Genomic DNA, 22,966 nt, shown 5'->3' on the forward strand with positions numbered 1-22,966 from the left:
TCAGCGATGCAGATGGGAAGGGGGCTGGCCTCAGGCAGACCTGGCAGCCAGCCTTTCCTCTCTGTCCTCAGGATGGACCCCATAGCCTACGCTGAGCTGTTGAAAGAATCTGGCAACCAAGTTTTTAGGAATGGGAACTTCTCGTTGGCCATCAGGAAGTACGATGAAGCCATTCAGGTTCTCCTACAGCTGTTCCAGTGGGGGTAAGTGTTTGTATTTTTTTCTCACTTCGTTCTTTTTTTTGCAAGTAAATGGGAACTTAGTTGATTATGTTTTCTTTTGATTTTTTTTTAATGTGAACTTTAAATTTTATCTTTTATTTTGATTGTTTAATTGTTGTTCAAGTAGTTTGCCGCCACCACTTTGCCCCGCCCCATGCACCCCACCTCAGTCCTACCCACCTTTGGCTTTGTCCACGGATCCTTTATACATGTTCCTTGGCATCCCTTCCCCTTCTTTTCCCCGTTATCCACCCCCGTCTGATTACTGTCAGTTTGTTCCTTATTTCAATGTGTTTTCTTGTCGTTTCTTAACCACACGGCCTAGTTTCTGTTTCTTTTCTCCCTCGCTTCTGTTGATCTTCTCTACTTTGTCTGCTCAGAAGCTGAATTGACAACACTAGAGTAATAAGGGAAATAGAAAGTGAAACCTAGCAGACTGTCGATAAACATTACAACACTTTTGCTTCTGTCTGGTTATGAGATCAGAGTTTCTGGGATGACTGAAGTCCCCAAATTTCTCAGTTGTCAGTCATTTCATCATTTTTTTAAAAAAAATTATATATTGAGAGAGAGAGAGAGAGGGAGAGAGAGATAGGGAGAGAGATATTTGTTCTTCTACTTATTTATGCATTCAGTGGTTGATTCTTGTATATGCCCTCACTGGGAATCAAACCCACAACCTTGGTGTGTTGGGATGATGCTCTAACCAACTGAGCTACTTGGCCTGTTCCCAAACACTATAGTTTCATGATAATGCTTAAAAATTGTGGAGGACCCCAACGAGCTTTTGTTTATGTAGGTTTTTAGCTGTTAATGTAGTCTGTATCAAAACTTAAAACTGAGAGAAATTTAAAATATGTATTTATTCATCTACTTAAAAGTATCAGTAAGAAACCATTACATATTGATGTATGTTTTATATTATTTATTTATTTATATATTTATTTTTTAGAGTGAGGAAGGGAAGGAGAAAGAGAGGTAGAGAGACATAGGTGTGAGGGAGAGACATCGATTGGTTGCCTCTTATATGTGTCCCAACCAGGGACTAAACCTGCAACCTAGGTATGTGCCCTGACTGGTAGAACATATTTTATTGTACAGCTTCAAGCATGAGTTGTGGCCTTCAAATCTTTAGACAAGCACTGTCCAATAGGACTTCCTGTGAAGGTAGTCACTAGGTACTGAAATGGGGCTAATACAAGGAAGGAACTGAATTTTTCGTTTTATTTAAATTTAATTAATTTAAATGTAAACAGCTACATGTGGCTAGTGGTTACACTGTTGGGCAGCGCAGATTCGCCACGTGGCATGCGGGCCTCTGTTGGCACCCTGGCTCTGGGTCCTGCAGATGTTAGGGTGGCCCTGCCAGTGCGGCGGGATAGCGCTCGTCCCGGACCTCGCGCGGTGGGTCCGGAGCTGGTGTGCTCACGTGACCTGAGGGGCCCTTCCTGTGATCAGCTCTGCCCCCACGCGGCGGCGACGTGCGAGCGTTCACATCGCGTCTGGACTCTGCTAATGCGCAGTGGGCAGCTCCCATCCCCTCTGTCCTTAGGTACAGTCACCATTTTTGCAGCGTGTTCACCAGGGTTCTCTAAGGTGACCCTTGGTGATCAATAGGAAATGGAACCAAGGTGTTGAGAACATTTGTCATTAAACCTGGGAGCGGAGAATTTGGGAGTGAGGGACAGATCTGTACCTTGCAAGTGCGAGACTTCCTCAGGGTCTACGAGGGTCAGCACCGACAGGCACACCTGGGACATTTCCTGCTGAACCCTCATCATGATGGCAGCAGCCAGCACCAAAATGATGCCGTGAAGCATTGTTTTCTCTCTTTGCAGGAAGATATTTTACGATCACCAGCTTGTCCTTTCTCACAGGGTCCACCCTAGGGAGCTGGCTGTGCTACTGTGCAACAAGTCCAATGCGTTTTACAACCTCAGGAAATGGAAGGAGGCCTCCGCAGCTGCCAAGGAATGTCTGGAATGGGATCCGTCCTACGTGAAGGTAGGTGCAAGGGACAGCCCGGGGCAGCGGCCACCCCCCTCCCCTGAGCCCGGCTCCGTCCCCCCTTCGCTTTCAAATGGAAGTGCTCCTCAGTCAGCCCTCTTCGTATGTCACATGGATGCCCATGGGCATGTGAGTGGCACCCAGAGGAGAGTGGAAACTGTGATGGCCTAGTGGGGAAATGCGCTCGCAGGGCAGAGGAGAACTGGGCCTCCTGGTAAGTGGAGTGTAGTGGACGTCCTCTTGGAGCTTGTTTTGTTCTGAACTTAGTTACGCCAAAATTCACAGTCTATTCCCATTCTTGGCTGTTCTCAAGTCTCATTTTAGCAAAGCTGTATTTCAGATGCAAGCTGGGTGGAGACATGACACCGATTCTTGAGGTGGCATTTTTTTACAGTAGGGATAAGGCCCTTTGTGGGGATCAGAGAAGTTTGAGAGGCTAGGAAGACTCTTGAAGATTGTTAACAAAGGTCCACTAAATAATCATTTGATTGTTCTTTCAGCTGAAATGCTTTGAGTACCCTCTCAGCCAGGCACTTCCAAGTTCTTGGTGTCAAGGCAGACAGAAGAAGTGGATGATACCGTCCCAGACCTTGAGAAATTCACAGTCAAGCTGGGGAGAGGAAAACCATGTGCACAACCCGAGGCCTTAAATTACATCCTGGGACTCTCTGAGTCAATATACACTTAATTTCAAATTAGTGGTGTAGACAGTTTACAGAGAGGCTCTACAGTAAAGCGGGCAGAGCCCAGCCCTTTCTCCCTCGTGCTCACCTGGACTGGTTTCAACAGCTTGGATGAGTCATTTTCCCTCTCTGAGCTTTCATTTCCCCAACTGTAAAATGAGATGAAACCTATGCCTTAGACTTGCTTCAAGGATTAAGGAGACATGAAGAACGGTTATTGACACTCAGTAAATAGGAGTCTGCATTGTGTCCTCAGGGTCTGCATTTCGTGTACGTCTGCCAGAAACAACACAGTGGGGAGTGGGTGGGCAGTTGAACCTACAGATTATGCCGGTCTGGAGGGAGGGATCTGTATGTTTTACAGGAAACATCTTCTCTTGGAGGATGGATACTGTAGGAACTATTGAATCTTTCTGGAAATGTTAATGCATTCCTGGGTAATTCTGCCCAAAGACTCTCTAGGATTTTCCCATCCTGTCCCTGAGACAGGGTGGGGAGTGATTGGGATCCTCCTGTGTTCCTGACCCAGAGGCTTGGCTGTGGCCGACAGGGTGCATGGGGTCCTAGATGATGGTCCGAGTGCTTCCTTGAGTGGCCACGTCTGCAGCAGCCCCTGACAGCAGAGTCACCAGGACCAATCCCCTTTTTTTCACTTGGGGCTTCTGGGTGTCTCTCTCTTTCTCCATTCTTTCCCTCTGCTCATCCCTCCCCCAAGTGTCCTCCCGAGGGGAGGAAGAAAACCTTTTTCTTTACCCTCTCTTGGTTCAGTGGCTTAGGGTCCTGCAAATGTGCCTGATAAGAGACAGACAAACAAGAGGAAAACACAGATTTTTTTTTCAATTACATTTTATTGATTATGCTATTACAGATGTCCCAGTTTTTCCCCCTTTGCCCTCCTCTGCCTGGTACCTCCCTTCCCTCCAACAATGTCCCCTCTTAGTTCATGTCCATGGGTCAGGCATATAAATTCTTTGGCTTCTCTGTTTCCTATGCTATTCTTAACCTCCCCCTGTCTATTTTGTACCTACCAATTATACTTCTTAATCCCTGTACCTTCTCCACCCCCCTCATTCTCCTCCTTCAGCTGATAACCCTCCAAATGATCTCCATATCTATGATTTTACTCCTGTTCTAGTTTGGTTAGTTTGTTTTTTATATTCAGTTATTGATAGTTGTAAATTTGTTGTCATTTTAATGTTCATAATTTTGATCATCTTCTTTTTCTTAAATAAGTCCCTTTAACATTTCCTGTAATAATAGCTTGGTGATGATGAACTCCTTTAGCTTTCCCTTGTCTGGGAACCACTTTATCTGCCCTTTCTAGGATTTAGAATTCCATTCTAAATGATAGTTTTGTTGTCTAGAGTAATCTAGGTTGTAAGCCCTTGCTTTTCATCACTTTGAATACTTCTTGCTAGTCCCTTCTAGCCTTCAGTTTTTTTTGAGAAATCAGCTAATAGTCTTATGGGATCTCCTTTATAGGTAACTCTCTGCTGTTCTTTTGCTGCTTTTAGTGTCTTTCTTTATCTTTAACCTTTGGCATTTTAATGATGATGTGCCTTGGTGTGGTCCTCTTTGGGTCCAACTTGTTCATGACTCTCTGTGCTTCCTGGACTTGTATGTCTATTTTTTTCACCAAACTACAGAAGTTTTCTTTCATTATTTTTTCAAAAAAGTGTTCAGTTTCTTGCTTTCTCTCTTCTGGTGTCCCTATGATTTGGATGTTGATGCATTTGGATATGTCCCAGAGGCTCCTTATTCTGTCCTTGTTTTTTGGATTCTTTTTTTCTCCTTGCTGTTCTGATTGAATGTTTATTTCTTCCTTATATTCCATATTATTATTTGAATCTCAGCTTCATCCCCTGTACTGTTGTTTCCCTGGAGATTTTTCTTTATTTCACTTAACATAAACTTCATTTCTGCCTCAGTCTTTTTTATGCTGTTGCCATACTCAATGAGTTCTCTGAATGTCCTGATAATCAGTGTTTTGAACTCTGCATCTGATAGGTTGCTTATCTCCATTTCATTTATTTCTTTTTCTGGGGTTTTGTTCTGTTCTTTCATTTGGGCCATATTTCTTTGTCTCCTCAATTTGGCAGCCTCCCTACATTTCTTTCTGTGTATTAGGTAAAGCTCCTTTGACTTCCAGGTTTAGTAGTATGGCATATTATAGAAAAGCATACCTGTAAGTTGTGTGGAGCAGAGCCTTAGGTGATCACCAGGGCAGCCCAACCCGCTTCACCATTTTGTGGCTTTGTTGAGGGGGAAGTGCTTGGGGAGGGAGCAAGGCCTCTACCTGGCTTCTGCAGGTTTGCCTGGCACTCCCCTGTTTCCAATCAGTTCACTTTCTCCCTGTATGTGACTGGTGCCCTTCCAGCTGTTGTCCTGGTGCTGAATCCCAGAGTGGGTGGGCCAGCATAGGTTCTAAGTTCGTACAGGCCCTTTAGGAGGCGTCTCCTGAAAATCCAGCAGCTTCTTGTGCCACCCCTCCACCCCCCACTGGTTTTTACAGCCAGAAGTTATAGGGATTTATCTTCCTGGTGCTGGAACCCTGGTGCTGGAACCCTGGGCTGGGTGGTCTGGCCTGGGGCTGGGATCCCTCACTCCCAAGGTATCCTTCCTGATTTTTATCCACCACAGGTGAATGTAGGACTGCCCGTTCCGCTGCCTCTCCACACCTCTCCGCCTGTCTCTGCATCTCCGCCCTCCTTCCTGTCTGGATGAGTGTGGCTTCTTTAAATCCTTGGTTGTCAGACTTCCATAGAGAGAGATTTTGTGATGGTTCTGGGTGATATTTGTTTTGTTGTAATTTTTTCTGTAGTTGTGCAAGGAAATGAAGTATTTTACCTGTGCCCCCATCATGACCAGAAGTCTCATCAAAAAGCACGCAGATTTTTTTTTTTAAGATTTTATTTATCCTTAGAGAGGGAAGGAGAGAGAAAGAGAGGGAGAGAACATCAATGTATGGTTGCCTCTCACATGCCCCCTACTGGGAACCTGCCCTGCAACCCAAGCATGTGCCCTGACTGGGAATCAAACTAGTGACCCTTTGCTTCACAGTCTGGCACTCAGTCCACTGAGCCACACCAGCCAGGCAGATTTTTATTTGATGTTAATTTTTATGTGATGTGGGGGCCTTCTGAGAAACGTGAAGACTCCAAAGAAGTAGATAAGCTGAAGGGCTTATATACCATTTTAACAAAGAGAGATAAATTGTGGAGACACAACAAGACAAAGGACAGTGTTTTAAAGACTTTTAGGGGCCCTGAACTGTGGAGAGGTACATATACAGGGACACTAATGGAAGAGAAGGGCTACCTTAACCAGGTTGGTTTCTGCAGGCTGATCTCAGTGCTGACTTTCTGCCTTTTTCATTGCCATAAAAATTTCCCAGGGAGGGGATTTATGCAGTCCTTCTTTCTCATATTTTGGCGTGGCATATTCAGATCCCCTCACCTATCTCTAAAATAAAAACATGGGACTTGAATCTGAGGAAGTCAAAGAAATGGGAAATTCTGTATCAGCTTGTCTGGTTGGGGGAAGAAAACACTTTTTTTTCTGATATCTAAAGTTTAGATTTTCAAATGAAGGTTAAGACAAATTAATAAATAATCAAAGATTTGGAGTTAAGTGGAATTTTAAGCACCAGTACAGTTGGATGGTCGAAGGGGAGAAGGCAGTAGGTATTGTTTTGTTCTTACTCACACTACAATACGGGATGCATGGGAGGCCTTTTGCATCACAGGCCACTTTCCTGTATTAATCGTTATGATTTTCCTCTCTCTACAGAAGTAAAAAACCATTTTTTTACCTCTCGTATATACTGCCTAGAATGTGGAGCTCCATAAACCTCAATGCTTGTGATTGCAGTTTTCCCCCCTACATGCCCAGTGCAAATTGGGTTTACTTTGATTGAAAGGAGCAGGGAACGACTTCTGTGTTTACATGATAATCTCATTCTTTCCCAGAACACCGTCGTCATGGCATTTTTTTTCATTCCTCTCTTCTTGCTCAGCCTGTGATTGGAGGCATGAATAAATAAACCACACGTGTAATTGGAAGCAGGCCAGCTTCCTTACCTCTGTGTCATATGTTAGATGCTTTGTACGTCATAGGTTTGAGAGTGTTTATTTTCTTAGCAGTTAGAAAACGACAGGAAAAATGTGGCACAGAATCTAATGTGGCAATCCAATGTGCAGTGCCTGCTAGAAATCTGTGTTTATACAGAAGTAAGATTCTAGAGCCCATTTCCCATGTCATTGATCTTGTCCTTCCCTTCAGCAGCACACGAGAAGAGAGGGGTATTGCTAAGGTTTTCTTTTTTCCCCTTTCCAGGGATACTACCGAGCTGGTTATTCCTTGCTGCGGTTGCTCAATCATTATGATGCTGCTCGCATGTTTTTTGAGGGTCTTGAGCTTCTGCAGGGCAGCAGCGATCAGAGCCAGTTTGCCGATTTCCTCGTCGGAGTCTTCACCACTATGGGCAGTAAGTCTGATGTGGAGAAGTTTCAGAACCCAATGGTTTGTCCTTCCCATGCGCTCCTCACTGTCTTCTCTGCGTCTCCTGAAAATCATTGTTCTGTCCGAGGCCAGGTGGGCTAAACGGCTGCTCTTGGTGACTGTTCCTTGAAGAAATCTGGATGGTTTCCATTCTTCCCCCATCATTAGAGGGAACAGCTAACAGGACTCCTTGGGGCAATGCATCCCATACTTTCCTCCCAAAGTACTCCTGTCTGGAGCGGGAGAGTGTGCCCATGCCCAGTTCCTAAATTGTGAAAAATATACTTACGGGAATTTTGTACCCTTTCACATAATATATGGTTATTTTGATATTTCCTTATTGTTGGAAATTAGTAACCCTGGAAGAGGTGCCATGTTATTCTGTCTGGCCTGCGCCCTTGGATGTTTTTGTCATCCACGAGTTTGAGAAATGGGGTTTGAAGAACCATGAGGTGCCAGGTTCGTGGGCCCCCAGGTTAGAAGAATGAATATTAACCTGGGTTCCAGCCTTGACTTTTGTCATCGACCTGCAGCATTATATGCCATGAAGCCTGACCTCATTTGTGAGAGTTTCTCATCTGTTGGATGAGAATAGTATTTTGTCCCATTTTTATTCCAGGAGATGGATTTTGTAAGTTCCCTTAAGCTTCCATTTTCTCCTTCATGAATGGAGGTAACAGGCACAGCCATCGTGGCTTGTGGGAGGAATTCAGTATAAACACATATTGCCGGATTTGGTGAATAGAAAAGCTAGGTGAATACTGGCTCCCCGTGTGCTAACTCTTAAGGGATTGATTGTCACCCAAATTAAAAATGATTGCAACTTCATGCGTATGTAACTTATCATTAGTCTATGTGCAGTCTTAACGGGGAGGCCTGTTCCCAAATGTTGTAGACTTTCCCCAAGTTAAACTTTCTGAACCATGGCACTTGCTTTCAGGTGACCCCGTTGTTTTAAAAAGCTTCATGCCCCACTGTGATCAAATATTCTCTACTGGATTCTCAACGGAAGTGTGGCAATCGGTAATAGAAAAGCTGGGGAAGAAAGGATTATGGCCTGTAAGTAAAGGAGACGGCTTCCCTGTGGGGAAGTGCACTCCACATTGAATGGTTTCTTTCTGCTGGCCCTGGGAAATGATAATGTATTATTTGTTTATCTTTATGCCAAAATAACTTTTTAACTATAATGTCCTTAAAGATGGAAAGTCATTGAGATATATGGATTAGCCAGCTTCCATTTTTTTAAAGTAAGAAGGTGTATGCCCAATTTGTGGCATCCGTACTTCCTGCTCTGTGTTGCTATCGTCATCAAAGAAACGTGAAGTCCATACGTGAGTAGCAGCATGGACTGAGGAAAATAAACAATGCATGTTCATCTTCATAGCCTTGGTACACTGCGTTTGCCAGTGTGGACCCAGGCGACCTGCCTGCGCTGCTCGGAGGGTTTCTGGGTAGTTTTAAGGGACTGCTACCCAGAGGTAGCCTTAAGGCTGTAGGATCCAAACCCAGAGCCAGGCACCCAAGCAACGGAGGAGCAGAGTGGACTGTGGAGCCTGGCTCCCGTGTCACAGGGATGTCTCTGTGAACCCTGATCGTCCACGTTCTATTTTGAACCAATTATTTCCCTCTCACCCTCATTTTCCTCATCAGTAAGTTGTAGGATATAAGCCTCTTTCCTCAGGGTTTTGGTGAGGATTAGAAATAGTGGACCAAGGGCCCCTAATAATAATATCAGCTAGTTTATTCAGGGCTTACCATGTGCCAGGAACTGAGCTAAAAGACTTTTATAATACCTGGCATGTGCTAAGTGCCCGCTGAAGAAGAGTTATCATTGACGGCGGCCTGTGAGTACTTCTGAGAATGGGCTGGCCAAGGCTGTGAGTGTTATTAGAAAGGGCCTACTGGGGCTTTTAAAGCTGGGAAGTCCCAGGGAAGTGACCAAAGCAAGGGCAACCTCTAAGGAGCCTAGAACCAGGCAGTCTGAATGACTTTACAATACAGGAGTCTTCACTTCTGGGGAAGGGCATGGATCCCATGGAAGTCTGATGAAATCGAAGGGACTCTCTTTGCATGCACACAGAGCTGTGGGTGTAGTTTCAGGGTGTCTGGCCATGAGTTCCCAGAAGCTTGTTCTCACAATTAAAGGTCTTGAGAAAACAGCCAGGAAGACTCAGGAATCCAACCCAAATGGCAGGTCCAATGTCCTACTAGCAATGGGGCTTAGATCATTTGCAAATATTAAAAACAAAAGCTTATTTAAAAAAAAATAAATAAAGCAAAACAACAACAAAAAAAGCCAGGTTAGCTATCAGGACTGTGAGAATTTCGAACTGTCACCTTGAATTGAATATTAGCAGAATGAGCCATTAAGAGTAGGGACCAAACTGAAAGAAACTGGAAGCCAGTGTTGTCCTAGGCTCCATTAATGGCAAGAGGACACATGAGGGAAGTCGATTTTGAGACCGGGCCTCCAGTCATGGCCATACCAGAGCCTGGAACTCTTAGACCTGATCGTGTACCAGGATGGTCTCAGTAAAGGGCCTCTCAGGATGTGCTACCTGTGTGACCCAGGAAAACTTGCTTAACCTCCCTGGGGTTCTGTTTCTCCAGGGGTTTAACAACTGGCTTTCTGAGAAAATAAAGTCCTGATTTGTAGTGTTTACCAATTTCTGTAGTGTAAAGACCTCGACCATGGCTACTAATACAGCTACAGGCCTTGGAGATGGGAAGAGATGTGCACAGTCAACTCTCCCTAGTTGGTAAAGGAGCCGGCTCCAGCCCACTCCTCAATAGGGTCTCATAGACCCCAGAGACTTGGAGCTTATGTGCTGAAGAATTAATTGGAATATTTCTAAAGAACTCGATTGTTCTGCTTGCCCAGCATTAAGAACTCCGCCATGGCACTCTCCGCAGCCCTGCTTCACACCCACCGCTCCTGTCCTCAGCAGGCTTCGAGGAAGTGTGGAGAGAGTTTAGCTCTCGGCACGAATGGGAAGTTGGACAGACAGACAGACAGACTTGGATTATCATGGCTTGGGCTGAAAAGGTTGGCAGCTGGCTTAAAAAAAGAGACAAGGCCAGAGGGTGTTTTGTTTTGGTTTTTCATTGTTCGTTTTAAAGCTGAAGATAACTTTTGCTCTAATAACTATGTGGAGAACATCATCATTCCAACCTTTTCTTTTCCCCCCTTCCTCAGTCATTTCTACTTCTGTCAGCCAAAAAAGATCGGCTACCAAGAAATATCTACGTCCCAGACTTATCCCTGAAAAGTCTCTTTGAGGTAAGGTGGCTTTTTGAAGTATATGGTTTTACTTGAGGCTTGTATTTGGGACCTCCTTTTTCGGCTGCCTGACCGCAAATGTATTATTTATAATAATCTTATGCTGGGGCCACAACAAATCCAGGTTTCTGGATTTGTTCTGGATTTCTTTCTGAAAGTTCTGATTCTGAACTTTCTGGGTGAAAGAGTTTGAAGTTTCATATTGATATAGTGACATCCATGATTGTTTCTGTGTATTTTCTAGAAATATGTCATCGGAGTGTATGACAAAATGGAACAGGTGCCCAAGTTAGTCCAGTGGCTTATCTCCATTGGCGCAAGTATTGAGACTATAGGGCCGTACCCTCTACACGACCTCATGCGGCTCTGCATCCAAGCAAGTGAGTCTTCGCCCAGTTACACACCCTCCCAGGCGTCCTTCCAGCTCAGCTCTGGCACTCTGCTGAGCTCAAGTGAAAGCAGAATTTAGCCACCTGAGTGGAATATTCAAAACTTTTGGATGTTATAAATATTCAATGATTGATTATTCAAATGAATGAAGGCAGCAGGGACACTGCATCGTTTTTATTCCTCCTGGGACCTCGTAGCCACAGGCGGCCCAGCCTGGAAGGATTCTGTGTTCCTAGACAGATCCTGGCAGCAGGATGGAGTCCTGGGACCCAGGGAGCAGAGTGGGACGGACAGCCTTTGCTGGGCAGAGGTCCGGGGAGAGCTGTGAAGTTTCCTCCCCTCTACCCCCCCACCCCCAGCAAAGGCAGATGTGACTTTTTTCCAGGTTCACGTTCACTTTCTCTGTAGCCTGGAGGGCTGAGTGCTGTGGGGACAGGGTGCAATCCCAAGGGAAACGCTGGCTGTTGCTGGTACAGATTGCTTGTGGTTCTTTTAAAGGGCTCCTATTTGCATAAAATTGTTTTTTTAAAAATTTTATTATTAAAACAGACACATACACATTTTATACTTTATATAGAAGCTTGTTGTTCTTCTCCAAGCAGACGTGGCATCACTGTTGGATATTCACCCACATCATTTTAGAGCCAGGAGGGGCCAAGAGAACTTGCCTAGACAGCCTTCCTCTTACTAGGCTGTATCATCCCCCCGGAGGCAAGGGCGTGGAGGTGGCCAGGGGCTTGAAGACCTGGGCCCCCATCTTTGCTTTAGCTAGATTTGCCCTGACGTTATTCATTTTGTGCATTGGGGAATCTGTAAGAGATTATATTCTTACCCAGGGATTGGTGGATGAAACGTCAAGTGAAGTTTGATGAAAGGCAATCTAATCCAGTTTCCCAGTTTCTATTTAGGCATCTGGAACCCAGAGAGTGTGCCTCTGGCTATGAAAGTCATGATTCCTCATGAGTCTGTGCTTTAATTAACTCCTGTGGGCATAGGAGCTATACCGACAGAGGAGAGCAAGTCCTCACGTTGATTCGTGAGGAAAACTGACATAGTGACAGGTGGTGTCCACCGAGTTGGCTGAAGTGTGTGGCTTTCCTCAATCCCAGGAGCTACAAGAAAGGGAGTCTGGGAAAAGAATTAGAAATATATGTGCTATTGATAGTCATGTAGTAGAGCCGTCTCTTCGGAGACACTGACTTGACAGGCGCTGTTAGGCCCTGCCTGGCTCCTCTCTAGGGCCAGTGCTCACCCCCACTCGCTGTGAGTGTTGGAGGAGGATTGTTGGAGGAGTGTCGGGGGAGTGAGTGTCCGGCGGAGGATTGCTCTTGCCCACAGGCCCCACGTCCCCGGGAGGTGCTCGTCAACCTCGCCTTCCTCCCCGAGGGCATTCTGTAGGTCTCCACGGACTGACATGGGGTACAGAAGGGCGGCCTCTGCCTCCAGCGGGGTCAGCTCTGCGGTGCCATTCATGCCCTGGAGCTCCCCGTGGGGGTCAGGCCGTGGGAGGCTCAGCTGAGACCACATCGCGGCTTGCCCCCTTCCCCCGCCCTGCCCTGCTCCCCTCCCTGTCTCCTGAGCTCCCTCTCTCAGTGAGTCACACAGCCAAGAATCTTTGTCTCAGGCTTTGCTTCTAGGGAGTCTGACTTGAGTGCATTACGAATAACTTTCTAAAACTCAGGCTTTCACTTCACGAACTCCTGTGTCTCCCACACCGGTGAGTGGTAAGCGGCAACGCTTCCGCCTTGCTTCCCCCAGTGTGCTGCCCATGGATTTGCTTTGCTGGTTGCCTGTATGCAGAAAATAACATCAGTAACCATCTTAATGCCCTTCAGGGGAAAACCATCTCTTCAGGTGGTTGATGGAGCACCAGCCAGAGTGGAAAGGCCGCGTCAACCAGAAGGATCAGGATGGCTGCACCGTCCTGCATGTGGTTGCCGCCTACTCCCCAGGATACCTCATCAAGCGTAAGTGGCAACCCCACAGCGGAGGGCGTGCCGTGGGCTGGAGGCCTCCAGGCACTGGAGAACCCACAGAGCAGGCCATTACCCTTTACCCGTTCCGTCCTCAGACAGGCTCAGGGGCTAAACTTTGCTTTGAATTAAACGTGATAGGGAGGGTCGGCTGTATGCAGAAAGGAGATGGGGCAAGAAAAGGAAGGCCCTTGATGGGCTCTGTGTGCTTTGTTGGCTTTAAATGGCTTCTGTGGGGTTGAGTGACTCAAGGACATGGTCTTCCAGTTGCATTTGTTCCTGCCCTCATCACATGGTTATTTATTGCTTTATTATGCCAAATCTGAGATAAATCGTGAACCAGACAGCAGACATAGCCCTGCCCCCCGGCACTTAGAATCTAGCACAGGTGTTGCACCCTCCCGTCCCCGCCAGGGCAGACAGCCCATGTGCAGAAGTGGGGCCGACACATGGGAGGAGAGGCTGGGTCTTTGACGCAGACGTACCTTGTTGGCCTGTGACACACACAGGAAGACCGTGTGTGCTCCCACACAGCTCCGTGAAGCCTCTCATTTTCCTGGAAGTGCTTCCTGGAAGACAAACATATTTCTTCTATTAAAAAAACAGGATAGCTGTGGTGATAAATGGTAATGGTAACTCTCAGGCCCAGTGGAAGGAAGGTGACAGGGAGCGATGGGGGGCTTGTGCCTAGTGTGGCTGCTGATCGTGGGAATCAGGCCATGCTGGCATCTTCTGCGGCAAGAGATGTTGGAGGGCTGGATTTACAAAAAAAAAAAGAAAGAAAACTCATGGTTATAAAATGTCAGCTTGGAACTGAACATGCCTGTGGCCTGGAGACCGCCTGAAGTCCTGCCGCTGGGCACCTCTGGGCTGGCGGGTCCTCCTCGGGAACTGCAGTTTTCTCCCTTCAGTGTGTCCTGGGCGTGGCCCAGTGAGGCTCGTTTCTCTATTATTATCCCCCCACAGAACTGGGAATCCACGTCTGGGGTGTCCTGTGGATTTTTATTTTGAGTTTTCTTGAAATATAATCCATATACCGTACAGTTTACCTGTTTAAAGTGTACAACTCGGTGCTTTTTGAGGATATTCACAGAGCTGTGTAACCATTATCACAATTGTAGAACTTCTTCATCACCCCAAAAAGAAGCCCGTATCCATTAGCATTCACTGCCCATGTCCCTCTCCCTCCTCTGCCCTAAACATCCCCTAATCTACAGTCTACCTCTGTGGACTTACTATTCTGGACATGTCACCTAAATGGAATCCTACAATATGTGTGGTCTTTTGTGACTGGCTTCTTTCACTTAGCACACTTTTACGTTTTGTTCATGTTGTAGTATATCAGTACTTCACTCCTTTTTATTGCCAAATAATATTCCACTGTATGGGTATGGCTCATTTTTTTAATCCATTCATCAGTTGGTGGATACTTAGCTTGTTTCTACTTTTCAGCTATTTTAAATACTGCCGCTTTGAACATCCATGTGCAAGATTTTGTGTTGAAATATATTTTAATTTTTCTCAGGAAGATACCTAGAAGTGATATTGCTGGATCATATGGTAATTGACAGTTCTGTGTTTAACCTTTTAAGGAACTGCTGGACTGTTTTCCAAAGTGGCTACCCCATTGTACATTCCCACCAGCAAGGTGTGAGGGTTCCAGTTTTTCTATATTCTTGCCAACACTCGTTTTTAGATATATTTTCATGTCCTATATATTTGAGTACTTTTTTTTAAAGACACTGGTATCCTGGCAAATGTTTGACAGCTGGGTCTTCTAAAAGAAAAGTCCTGAATTGTACTGTTTGCCAATTTCCAGATATAAATATTCCCATTGTGATTTCAAGCCCCCAGTGTCATTGACCATGGAGGTAGGTCATGGCAATAACACACAATCAGGTTGCATTTTCACCACACAGATACGTGTTCAGATAGATGTAAAAAACCTCATCATAGGTAATAGCAAAACGCAGAAAGATAACTAGGAAAGGATGAGTTTTGTGTTGAATATAATTTATTTGTTTAAATTTAAATAATTTAGTTGTAAGTGTAAATAATGTAGTCGTTAACAATGGCCATGTTTATCAGCTGGCTTGCAACATTCCTGGACGTGTAGCAGTTGGTCCTTGTGAGCTGGTCTGAGCTGGTCCGAGCTGGTCCAGCGCACTCCTGGGCTGAAGCTGTCATTAGCACAGTAATTTGTGATTAAAGTCCGTGCCTCTGATCACAGTGTTGTCTTTACCCTATTGATGGATGTTTACATGGTTTTCAGTTATTTTGTTACTGAAAACATTGCTCAGAGAACATTTTTCTGCACGTATCTTTGTGAACTGGTAAGAATGTCTTTATAGGATAATTTCCCAGTTGAGAAATTGCTTATTGAAAGAATATGTACACTTTATTTATTTGGACAAAGTCTAACTTCATTCAAATTTTAAATAGGTTACATCAAAAAACCAAAAGGTATAAAAGGTCTACATTGAGAGTCTCTATCCTATGTCTGTCTTTCAGCCACTGAGGAACCAGTATTATCAATATCTTATGTTTTCTTCTACAAATATTTTATGTATGGTAAAAACCTATATACAGTTTTAAGATGTTAGCATGTTGATATGTATTTGGATGTTGAAAGCCATTGCTAGCTTGAACCTCAGAGAGGTTGCCCCAGCAGCGTATGAGATTTTTCTCCTTCGTGAATATATTTTTGGTACGGGGAGAATCAAGAACTCTGCAGATTCTTTAATGTGGCCTGAATTTCAAATCCACCATTTGAACTAACTGCAGCATTCTGGGGCCTTAGACGTCTTCAGTTCTGTTGGCGTTTTGGTGGGTGCCGGTTGCTGCAATGGTCCTCTGGCTCAGGAGGGGTGGTCTTGAAAGGCCCAGGGACAGAGTCTCAGGGAATCATCAGAGCCAGGCAGCAGCAGGACCGAAGCCTAGAAACGGTCATTGCCTTGAACTGAAAAATTGAGGACGGATTGGAAGTAGTTGCATCTGTCTTGGTTACAAGCTATAGACACTCAAACTGGGTTCGGCAGGAAAGGGAGTGTATTGGCTCGTGTGATTGAAGAGTCCAGTCTGGTCCAGGTGCTCCCAAGGTGTCTTTGAGAGTCAGTCTCAGCTCTGAACTCTGCTTTTTATGTGTTCGCTCCTTTCTTAGACAGGCTTCCTTTCAGTTGAGGCCACAGACTCTTCAGGCTTATATTGTCATTTTGTCAAACTCATCCAAAGAGAATACCTCCTCCCAATATTTCAGTAAAAGTCCTAGGGGAGAGTCTCTATGATTTTGACTTTTGTAACTTGCCTGCCCTTCCCCCAATGAGCTAATCACTAGAGCCAGAAGGATGGCCTAACCTCATTGGCCAGGTCCTGGTCAGGTGTTCACCCCTGGAGCTGGGTCCAGAACAGAGGTGGAGGATGTGGTGACAGGCTTGTGTGTGTGTGTCGTTCACTCCTGTCAAATCAGGTAGTCTGGGACGGGAGAGGGGTGCTTTCCCAAAAGAAAACTGGGTTTTATTATCAGGAAAAAGGGGGAATGGATGCTAGTCAAGTGAAAAAATGAAAAGTCTTGTATGTCAGTGGTCTTTAAATTTTGCTTTCTTATCCCCTTAAAGAATTTAAAAAGCCTGTGTACCACTTTACATCTTTTTAAGTTGACATCTAGAACTTCTACTCTGTAAGTCTAAATAATTGTAAGAAAAGGTAATTTTTAGAATTTTGTGTACATCGATATTTTAAAGTAAAATTTTCATCTTACTCCTTTACTTGTATATATAATACAGTATAAATACACAACAATTGTACATCCCCTAATATCCATTTAAAAAATGATGCACAAGCTCTTTAGTAATCAAAAACTCCAATGTGAAATTTTTATTTATATTTCCAGTTTATTTTATGAAAAGAAGTTTGTCCCAGTATTTACGCTTCAGAGTCTTAGTGGTCATTCAGTGATACTGTCCTGGAACAAAAGTGCTCAAATAACTAACAAAAGAAGTTCAGTGATTATAATACTGTGAGGGTTCATTTTTTGGATTGAATTATTTCTAAAATTACTACCGCAGAAATTAAAACAACAGAAATGTATTAACAATTTTCATAAATAATTACAGATGCTAATAAAAATCTGGGGAGAGTAGGAGGAGGATAGGTTACAGAGCCTCTTAAAAAGGGGCTTGGCAGGCACTCATTTTCCCTTAGCTGATGCCCTGGAGGTCAGCGTTTTCACCTCATTTGGGAAAATACACTACAGTAACTGCGTTAGTTTTCTGTGCTATGTAACAAACCACCATAAACTAAGTGGTGTAAGACAACGCCCGTTGGTTAGCTCACAGTTCTGTGGCCAGTAGATCAGAGTGCTGGGATTGAGTTTTCCTTTTTTGGGGGGGGAGGGGTAGTCAACAGCAGAGGCATCTACTTTAATATACATATGAATATTTAAGACATAATTGGTATCTTAGTAAACAAACCATTTCATCATATGTTTTACTGTTTACAACATACACTCCTGAATTTTCAGTAAAAAGAACAAAAATGGAGGTAGATCTGTTGCCACCTGGTGGCCAGGTCCAGGATTGCAGCTCTGAGAATGTGGTGGAGACTTCTCAGCAAGGGGGGTTAGAGTGGTGGAGGTTGGGAGCTTGGTTTTGCGGGTACATCCAGTGTTTTCTGGTGTTTCACTGAACTGGAACAATCTTTATGTATCCATCACTTTTTTTAGGATATAAAAACTCATTTTTCTGGAATATCTAAGCTTGAGATTGGAAGTCCAGCTTTGGCCTAAATTGAGGATAAAGCTCCAGGGTGAACATGCATTTCAGGTGGTTTCAGATAGAAACACAGACCCACACCTAGTCTATTCAGTTTTTTGAAATCTACTTTGTGTGTGTTGAAAACTTCGAACTGACGGCATATCTGAGAGGGATTCGCTTCCTTCAAAAACATACCTATATTCTCCATTAGCAGAATCAGTGAGAAATGACTTTTCACAATGCCACCCTTGGGCCCGAGACTCAGCCAGCCCTTACTGCTGTGTCCCAACACTTAAAGGACTGTTGAGTCCCACCACATGCCATATACTCAGGCAGGTTTTCTCAGTCACCCTCTGGGACAGCTGTGAGGAAGGTATCCTGAGTCCAACTTCACAGAAGACAAAGCTCAAGCTGTTAGAATACGTCACTCTCCAGACAGGATGGGAATGGGGTTCCATCCCTCATCCTCCCTGGGGGACCCAGAGCAGCCTCCCTTCTAGAAGATGGGGTTCTGTGTGACTAAGTTTTCTGCTCAGTGTCTCCCTAATCTGAAATCAGGTATTGACTGGCACTATGTTCTTACCTGGAGTTCCAGGCCTTCTTTCAAGTTTACATGGTTGGGGCAGAATTCAGTTCCTTGTGGTCGAAGGACTGAGGTTCCCGTTTCCTTGCTGGCTGTTAGCTTCTACAGATCTCACACAGTTCTTGTCATGAGGTCCCTTCTACCTTCAAAGCCAGCAGAGGAGAATTTCTAGTGCATCAGAGTCACCTTGTACTCTGACCTCTGTACCTTTGACCTTCAGGGTTCAAGTGATTAGGTCAGGCCTACCTGGAAAATCTTATCTTAAGATCAAGTACTTTGGGACCTTAATTACATTTTCGAGTCTCATCACAGCAATACCTGGATTAGTATTTAACTGAAGAACTAGGAGAAGGCGTGTGTGTACCAGGTGCTGGGAACCTAAGGGGGATATTAGAATTCTGCCTACCACTGTGAGAGATTTGATGGGGAAGGAAAAAGTAGGACTTCTAAATTTTGCCTTATTTTTGTGAAGTGGAAGAAGGGCAGTTGGTGGGGAGGGTGGAGAGAAGAACACCATGAGCAGGACAGTACCTGGCGTACAGGTACCTGATCAAGGCGGCGGATTTTAGGAAAGTACGGGTGTGGAAGTGGAGTTCAGGCATTGATTGATCTCACTCTCCTTGCCCCCATGAGTCCTTGTACCCCAGGGATACACCCAATCCATTCTGAAAACTGTCGCATCTCTGAGCAGAGACACCTTGACGCTTAGCAAATAGATTTGTCAAAACTGCAGATGGAGCAGGCAGCCAGAGGGTAGGGGCTAGAAGGATGGAAACAGTGACAACAAAAAGACCCTGTTGCAAGAGCAATTGCCACTTTCTTCTCCTGTGCCCAGACAGACTTTGTTTTTTTCTGGAAGAATATTTTGTTTCCTCTCTAGGGAATAAAGAAATCTGAAGTCACAGCTTGCTGTTATCCTTACAGCTATAACTGTTGCCTAGTAACCAGATTCCCCCTCTCCTTGCTTGTTGCCAAGGAGAGGGGAGAAAGGTATAGAGGAGCGCACTTCTAAACCTCTTAAATGCTATTGTCATTCCCACTCCACTCAGGACTCCTTTCTTCTGGGAGTTGGGTGGATTGCCCAAGGCCAGCAGTTCAAGATCTGTGAGCAAAGGGACCTTGGTCCCCTTGCCCTGGGCAGCTCGGGCAGGAAACGGGGAGGGCAAGCACTCATGGGGACGTCTCCTTACGGAAGGAACCATGACAATGCCCCCTTTTCCTTCTGGCCTGCCCTAGGACAAACAGAGGATGTGCAGATGCTGCTGCGCTTCGGGGCCGACCCCACCCTGCTGGACCGATATTCCCAGACCCCCGTGGATGTGCTGAAGAGGAATAAGAACTTCAAAGCCATTGAGAAAATCAATAGTCACTTGGAAAGGCTGGCTGCGTGTTCTAAGCACCTATCAGGTACAGCTTCCAGTGAATTAACTTTTGGGGGCGGGAGGTGGGTAATACTAATTCTGTGATATTAGATACAAATTGGTTCATCTTTTCCTGGCATGTGAAGGTGGAATCTTTAGAAAACTTGTTTGCTTTTTTTTTTTTTTTTTTGAAGATAGAATGAGAAAACTCTTATTTAAAGAGCATCTGTGACATTCTGGGAACTTTGACAGGTTCACCTTTGGTACTATTTTTTTTTTTTTAATGCATGTATACAGTGAAAAAGAAGAAAAATCAGAACAGGAGATGACGAAAATCACCTACTCTTCAGAAACAGACACAGCCAACAACTTAAAATACCCTTATATTACACTAAATTACACTTCTGCACTTACATATTAACTTCTATTTCTACTTGATTTCTCGCTCTGGGACAGCATCCACTGACTGCTGTGTAAGATGAAGCGCAGCAACTCAGTCCATCTTGCTGAATTTTGTCTAGTAATGTTATTTGTGTCATTTACCTTCTGTTCCTTAACTCTTAAGATTTCTGTGCTTTTTCTATAGATTGATTCTAAAACTTGAAAACCAGTAAATGGCCCTGGCAGGGTAGGGTAATTATAGAAATATTACACTTTCTACAACTAGTAGCATAACTGGACCCATAGAAAAGAATTACCAAATGTCCTGAAAACTTTAATACTGTAATACTTTAAATTCTGTAATTCTTTAACTACAGTAATAACTATACGTATAGTATCAGGTGGGTACTAGATATATTGGGGGGATTACTTCATAAGTTATATATAAATGTCTAACCACTGTGCTGTGCACCTGAAACTAATAGAATAGTGAATGTCAATTGTAATTGAAAAATGAAAAAAACATTATAAATGTGACACCCTTTAGGCACTCCAGTTTAATGATACCTATATATACATTATTGTATATATGTGTCTATATGCATACACGTACGTACTTCTCAGACTTTATTTAGCCTTTTGTTTAAACATTATACTTCTTTTTGTTCTATTACTCAAATGTGACTCTTGTGACTCATGTTGAGATTTCTTGTGTGTTCTGCTAGAGCACTGACTCAAGTAAATTTTTCACAGAGGAGACACGGATAGTAGATTTATGGAATTTTGGAAAAGTCTATTTTGTCCTTTATTGGTTGATAATATGAGTGTAGGCATGGCATTTCACTGATTCCAAGTTACACTTTTCCCTCCACATTTTAACATCTTTGAAATTGATTCATGTTTCATGACCATTGGCATGTCTCAGCCTTTTCTGGTGTGTCTGACAATCTGTGTTATCATAGATTTATGAATATGCTGTAAAACCTTGTTTCTCCCACTCTGAAGAAGCTGTTTTGTTGTATTCCAGCCTCCATTTGCTACTGATTGCAACTGCAGGCTGTCCCGTTTATTTTCCCATCTAGGACTTTCTCTGTCCTCAGAGTTCTGAAATTTCCGTGGCACATGTCTAGGTTAGGGTCTTTATTTGTCCTTGCTTGACATTTGTCCGTCCCTTTCAATCTAACTAACTTCTTTAGCTCCGAGAAATGATTGCCTGTCATTTTGTTCCCTTCCAGTGTCTCTTTGCCGCTATGATAAACAGATGAGCTTCCTGAATTTAGAGCATGTCTCTGCTTTTCCTTAAGGTCTTCTCTCTCCTTTTTTCTCCCCAGATTTTTAACTAGGTCTTCAGCTTTCTCTTTTATAATTCAGCTTACCCACTGCATTTTGCAATTAGGAAGTTCAGTTGTAATTTTGAAGAACTTTTCCTTGTTGTCTGATTATTTCTTATCTGTGGCAGCTTCTACTTGCTTATGTTGGCCACTTCTTGAGAGGCATTTAACAATATTGAGATTTTTTTTTTCTTTTTTAAAGAACAACTTCCTCACTTCTTAGAATTATTTGTATTTCCTCTAGGGTCAGTTGTTCATTTTCTTGCTTCTCTCTTGTGCTGTTGTTCTTCCTTAATTTATCTTCTTATCTTTGCACTTATGAATGGAAGACTAGACTGATTAATACTTAATAGCTGGCAAGTGTGCATGTACCAAAGTTATTTGGATGTTCCCCTGGAACGGGGAAGTAGGTGACAAGTGCAGGCAGCTTGTGGGGGCCTTGGGGGGCTGGGGCAGAGTGGGAGGCAGTCAGGGTCCGGAACATTTTATGGGGAGGCAATTAAAGCTGCTTTTCATTTAACATCCCTGCTGGTTTCTCCATCTGTATTTTTATTTTCATTTCTTTATCTAAAATATCTTCTGTTGTTTCCATGAAACCATGGGAATGTGGGGAATCAAATATATTTAGAGTCCTATGTGTTTCATGGATGTTCTTTTAAAGCTGTGACGTATCATGGGTAGTTTTTTAATAAACTCTATTTTAAGGAGTTGTGCTTTTTTTCTGTGAGGTAGTATAATTAAATCATTGTGAAATGCTTTCTGAGACCTTCTGTCTGTAATCCCTGTTTCATAATGGTTTCTACTGTTTGGGAAATTGAAACTAACTCTCTATGCCAATGAATTTCCAAGTTTTAAAATAACAGAAAACAGCCACCAGTTAATGCTGGAAAATGGCTGCTTTTTTGCAAATTTAGTGTTTATTGATTCTAATATTAATTCTTAGAATAACATATGTGTATATGTATATTTAGTGTTATAGACTTTAGCACAAGTCATTCATTTTTATATAGGTTTTTTTTTTTTTTTTAGATTTTATTTATTTATTTATTTTTAGAGAGAGGGGAAGGGAGGGAGAAAGAGAGGGAGAGAAACACCAATGTGTGGTTGTTTCTTGCGCAGCACCTACCGGGGACCTGGCCCACAACCCAGGCATGTGCCCTACACTGGGAATCGAACTGGTGACCCTTTGGTTGCAGGCTGGTGCTCAGTCGACTGAGCCACACCAGCCAGGGCTTTATTTAGTTTTCAGAGTTTTGATATTTTCAGTTTCCTTGTGTAATAGAATTGTTGAATATCTGCTGATCTTGAAAATATCTACCGATTCAGGTCTTGCTCTCCCTTCCTCACTCTGCATCTTCGCCCACTAATTCTGATCCAGGTTTGGAACCAAGAGACAAGACTCGGAATTGCCACTAGTCCCTTTTTTACTTATTAGGATTCACTGTCCTTGCTTGGCTGGAAAGCACCCGCAGGAGGCACGTGCCCCCTCCAGGCCTGCCCTTTGC

General features: G+C 43.9%; 1 protein-coding gene across 1 annotated transcript in view; it reads left to right on the plus strand.

Moving 5' to 3' along the window:
• Positions 1-22,966, plus strand: part of TRANK1 (tetratricopeptide repeat and ankyrin repeat containing 1) — an 89,533-nt gene that overhangs the window by 21,080 nt on the left and 45,487 nt on the right. Inside the window, exons 2-9 of the mRNA XM_054595765.1 lie at positions 72-203; positions 2,099-2,225; positions 7,247-7,397; positions 8,352-8,470; positions 10,608-10,691; positions 10,936-11,071; positions 12,917-13,048; positions 19,625-19,795. Coding sequence (XP_054451740.1) covers positions 72-203; positions 2,099-2,225; positions 7,247-7,397; positions 8,352-8,470; positions 10,608-10,691; positions 10,936-11,071; positions 12,917-13,048; positions 19,625-19,795 — 1,052 coding nt within the window. The remainder of the gene's footprint in view (positions 1-71; positions 204-2,098; positions 2,226-7,246; positions 7,398-8,351; positions 8,471-10,607; positions 10,692-10,935; positions 11,072-12,916; positions 13,049-19,624; positions 19,796-22,966) is intronic.

This window comes from Pteronotus mesoamericanus, unplaced genomic scaffold (assembly GCF_021234165.1).
Source record: "Pteronotus mesoamericanus isolate MK-2021 breed Mesoamerican mustached bat unplaced genomic scaffold, CSHL_Meso_final scaffold_54, whole genome shotgun sequence".
NCBI lineage: Eukaryota > Metazoa > Chordata > Mammalia > Chiroptera > Mormoopidae > Pteronotus > Pteronotus mesoamericanus.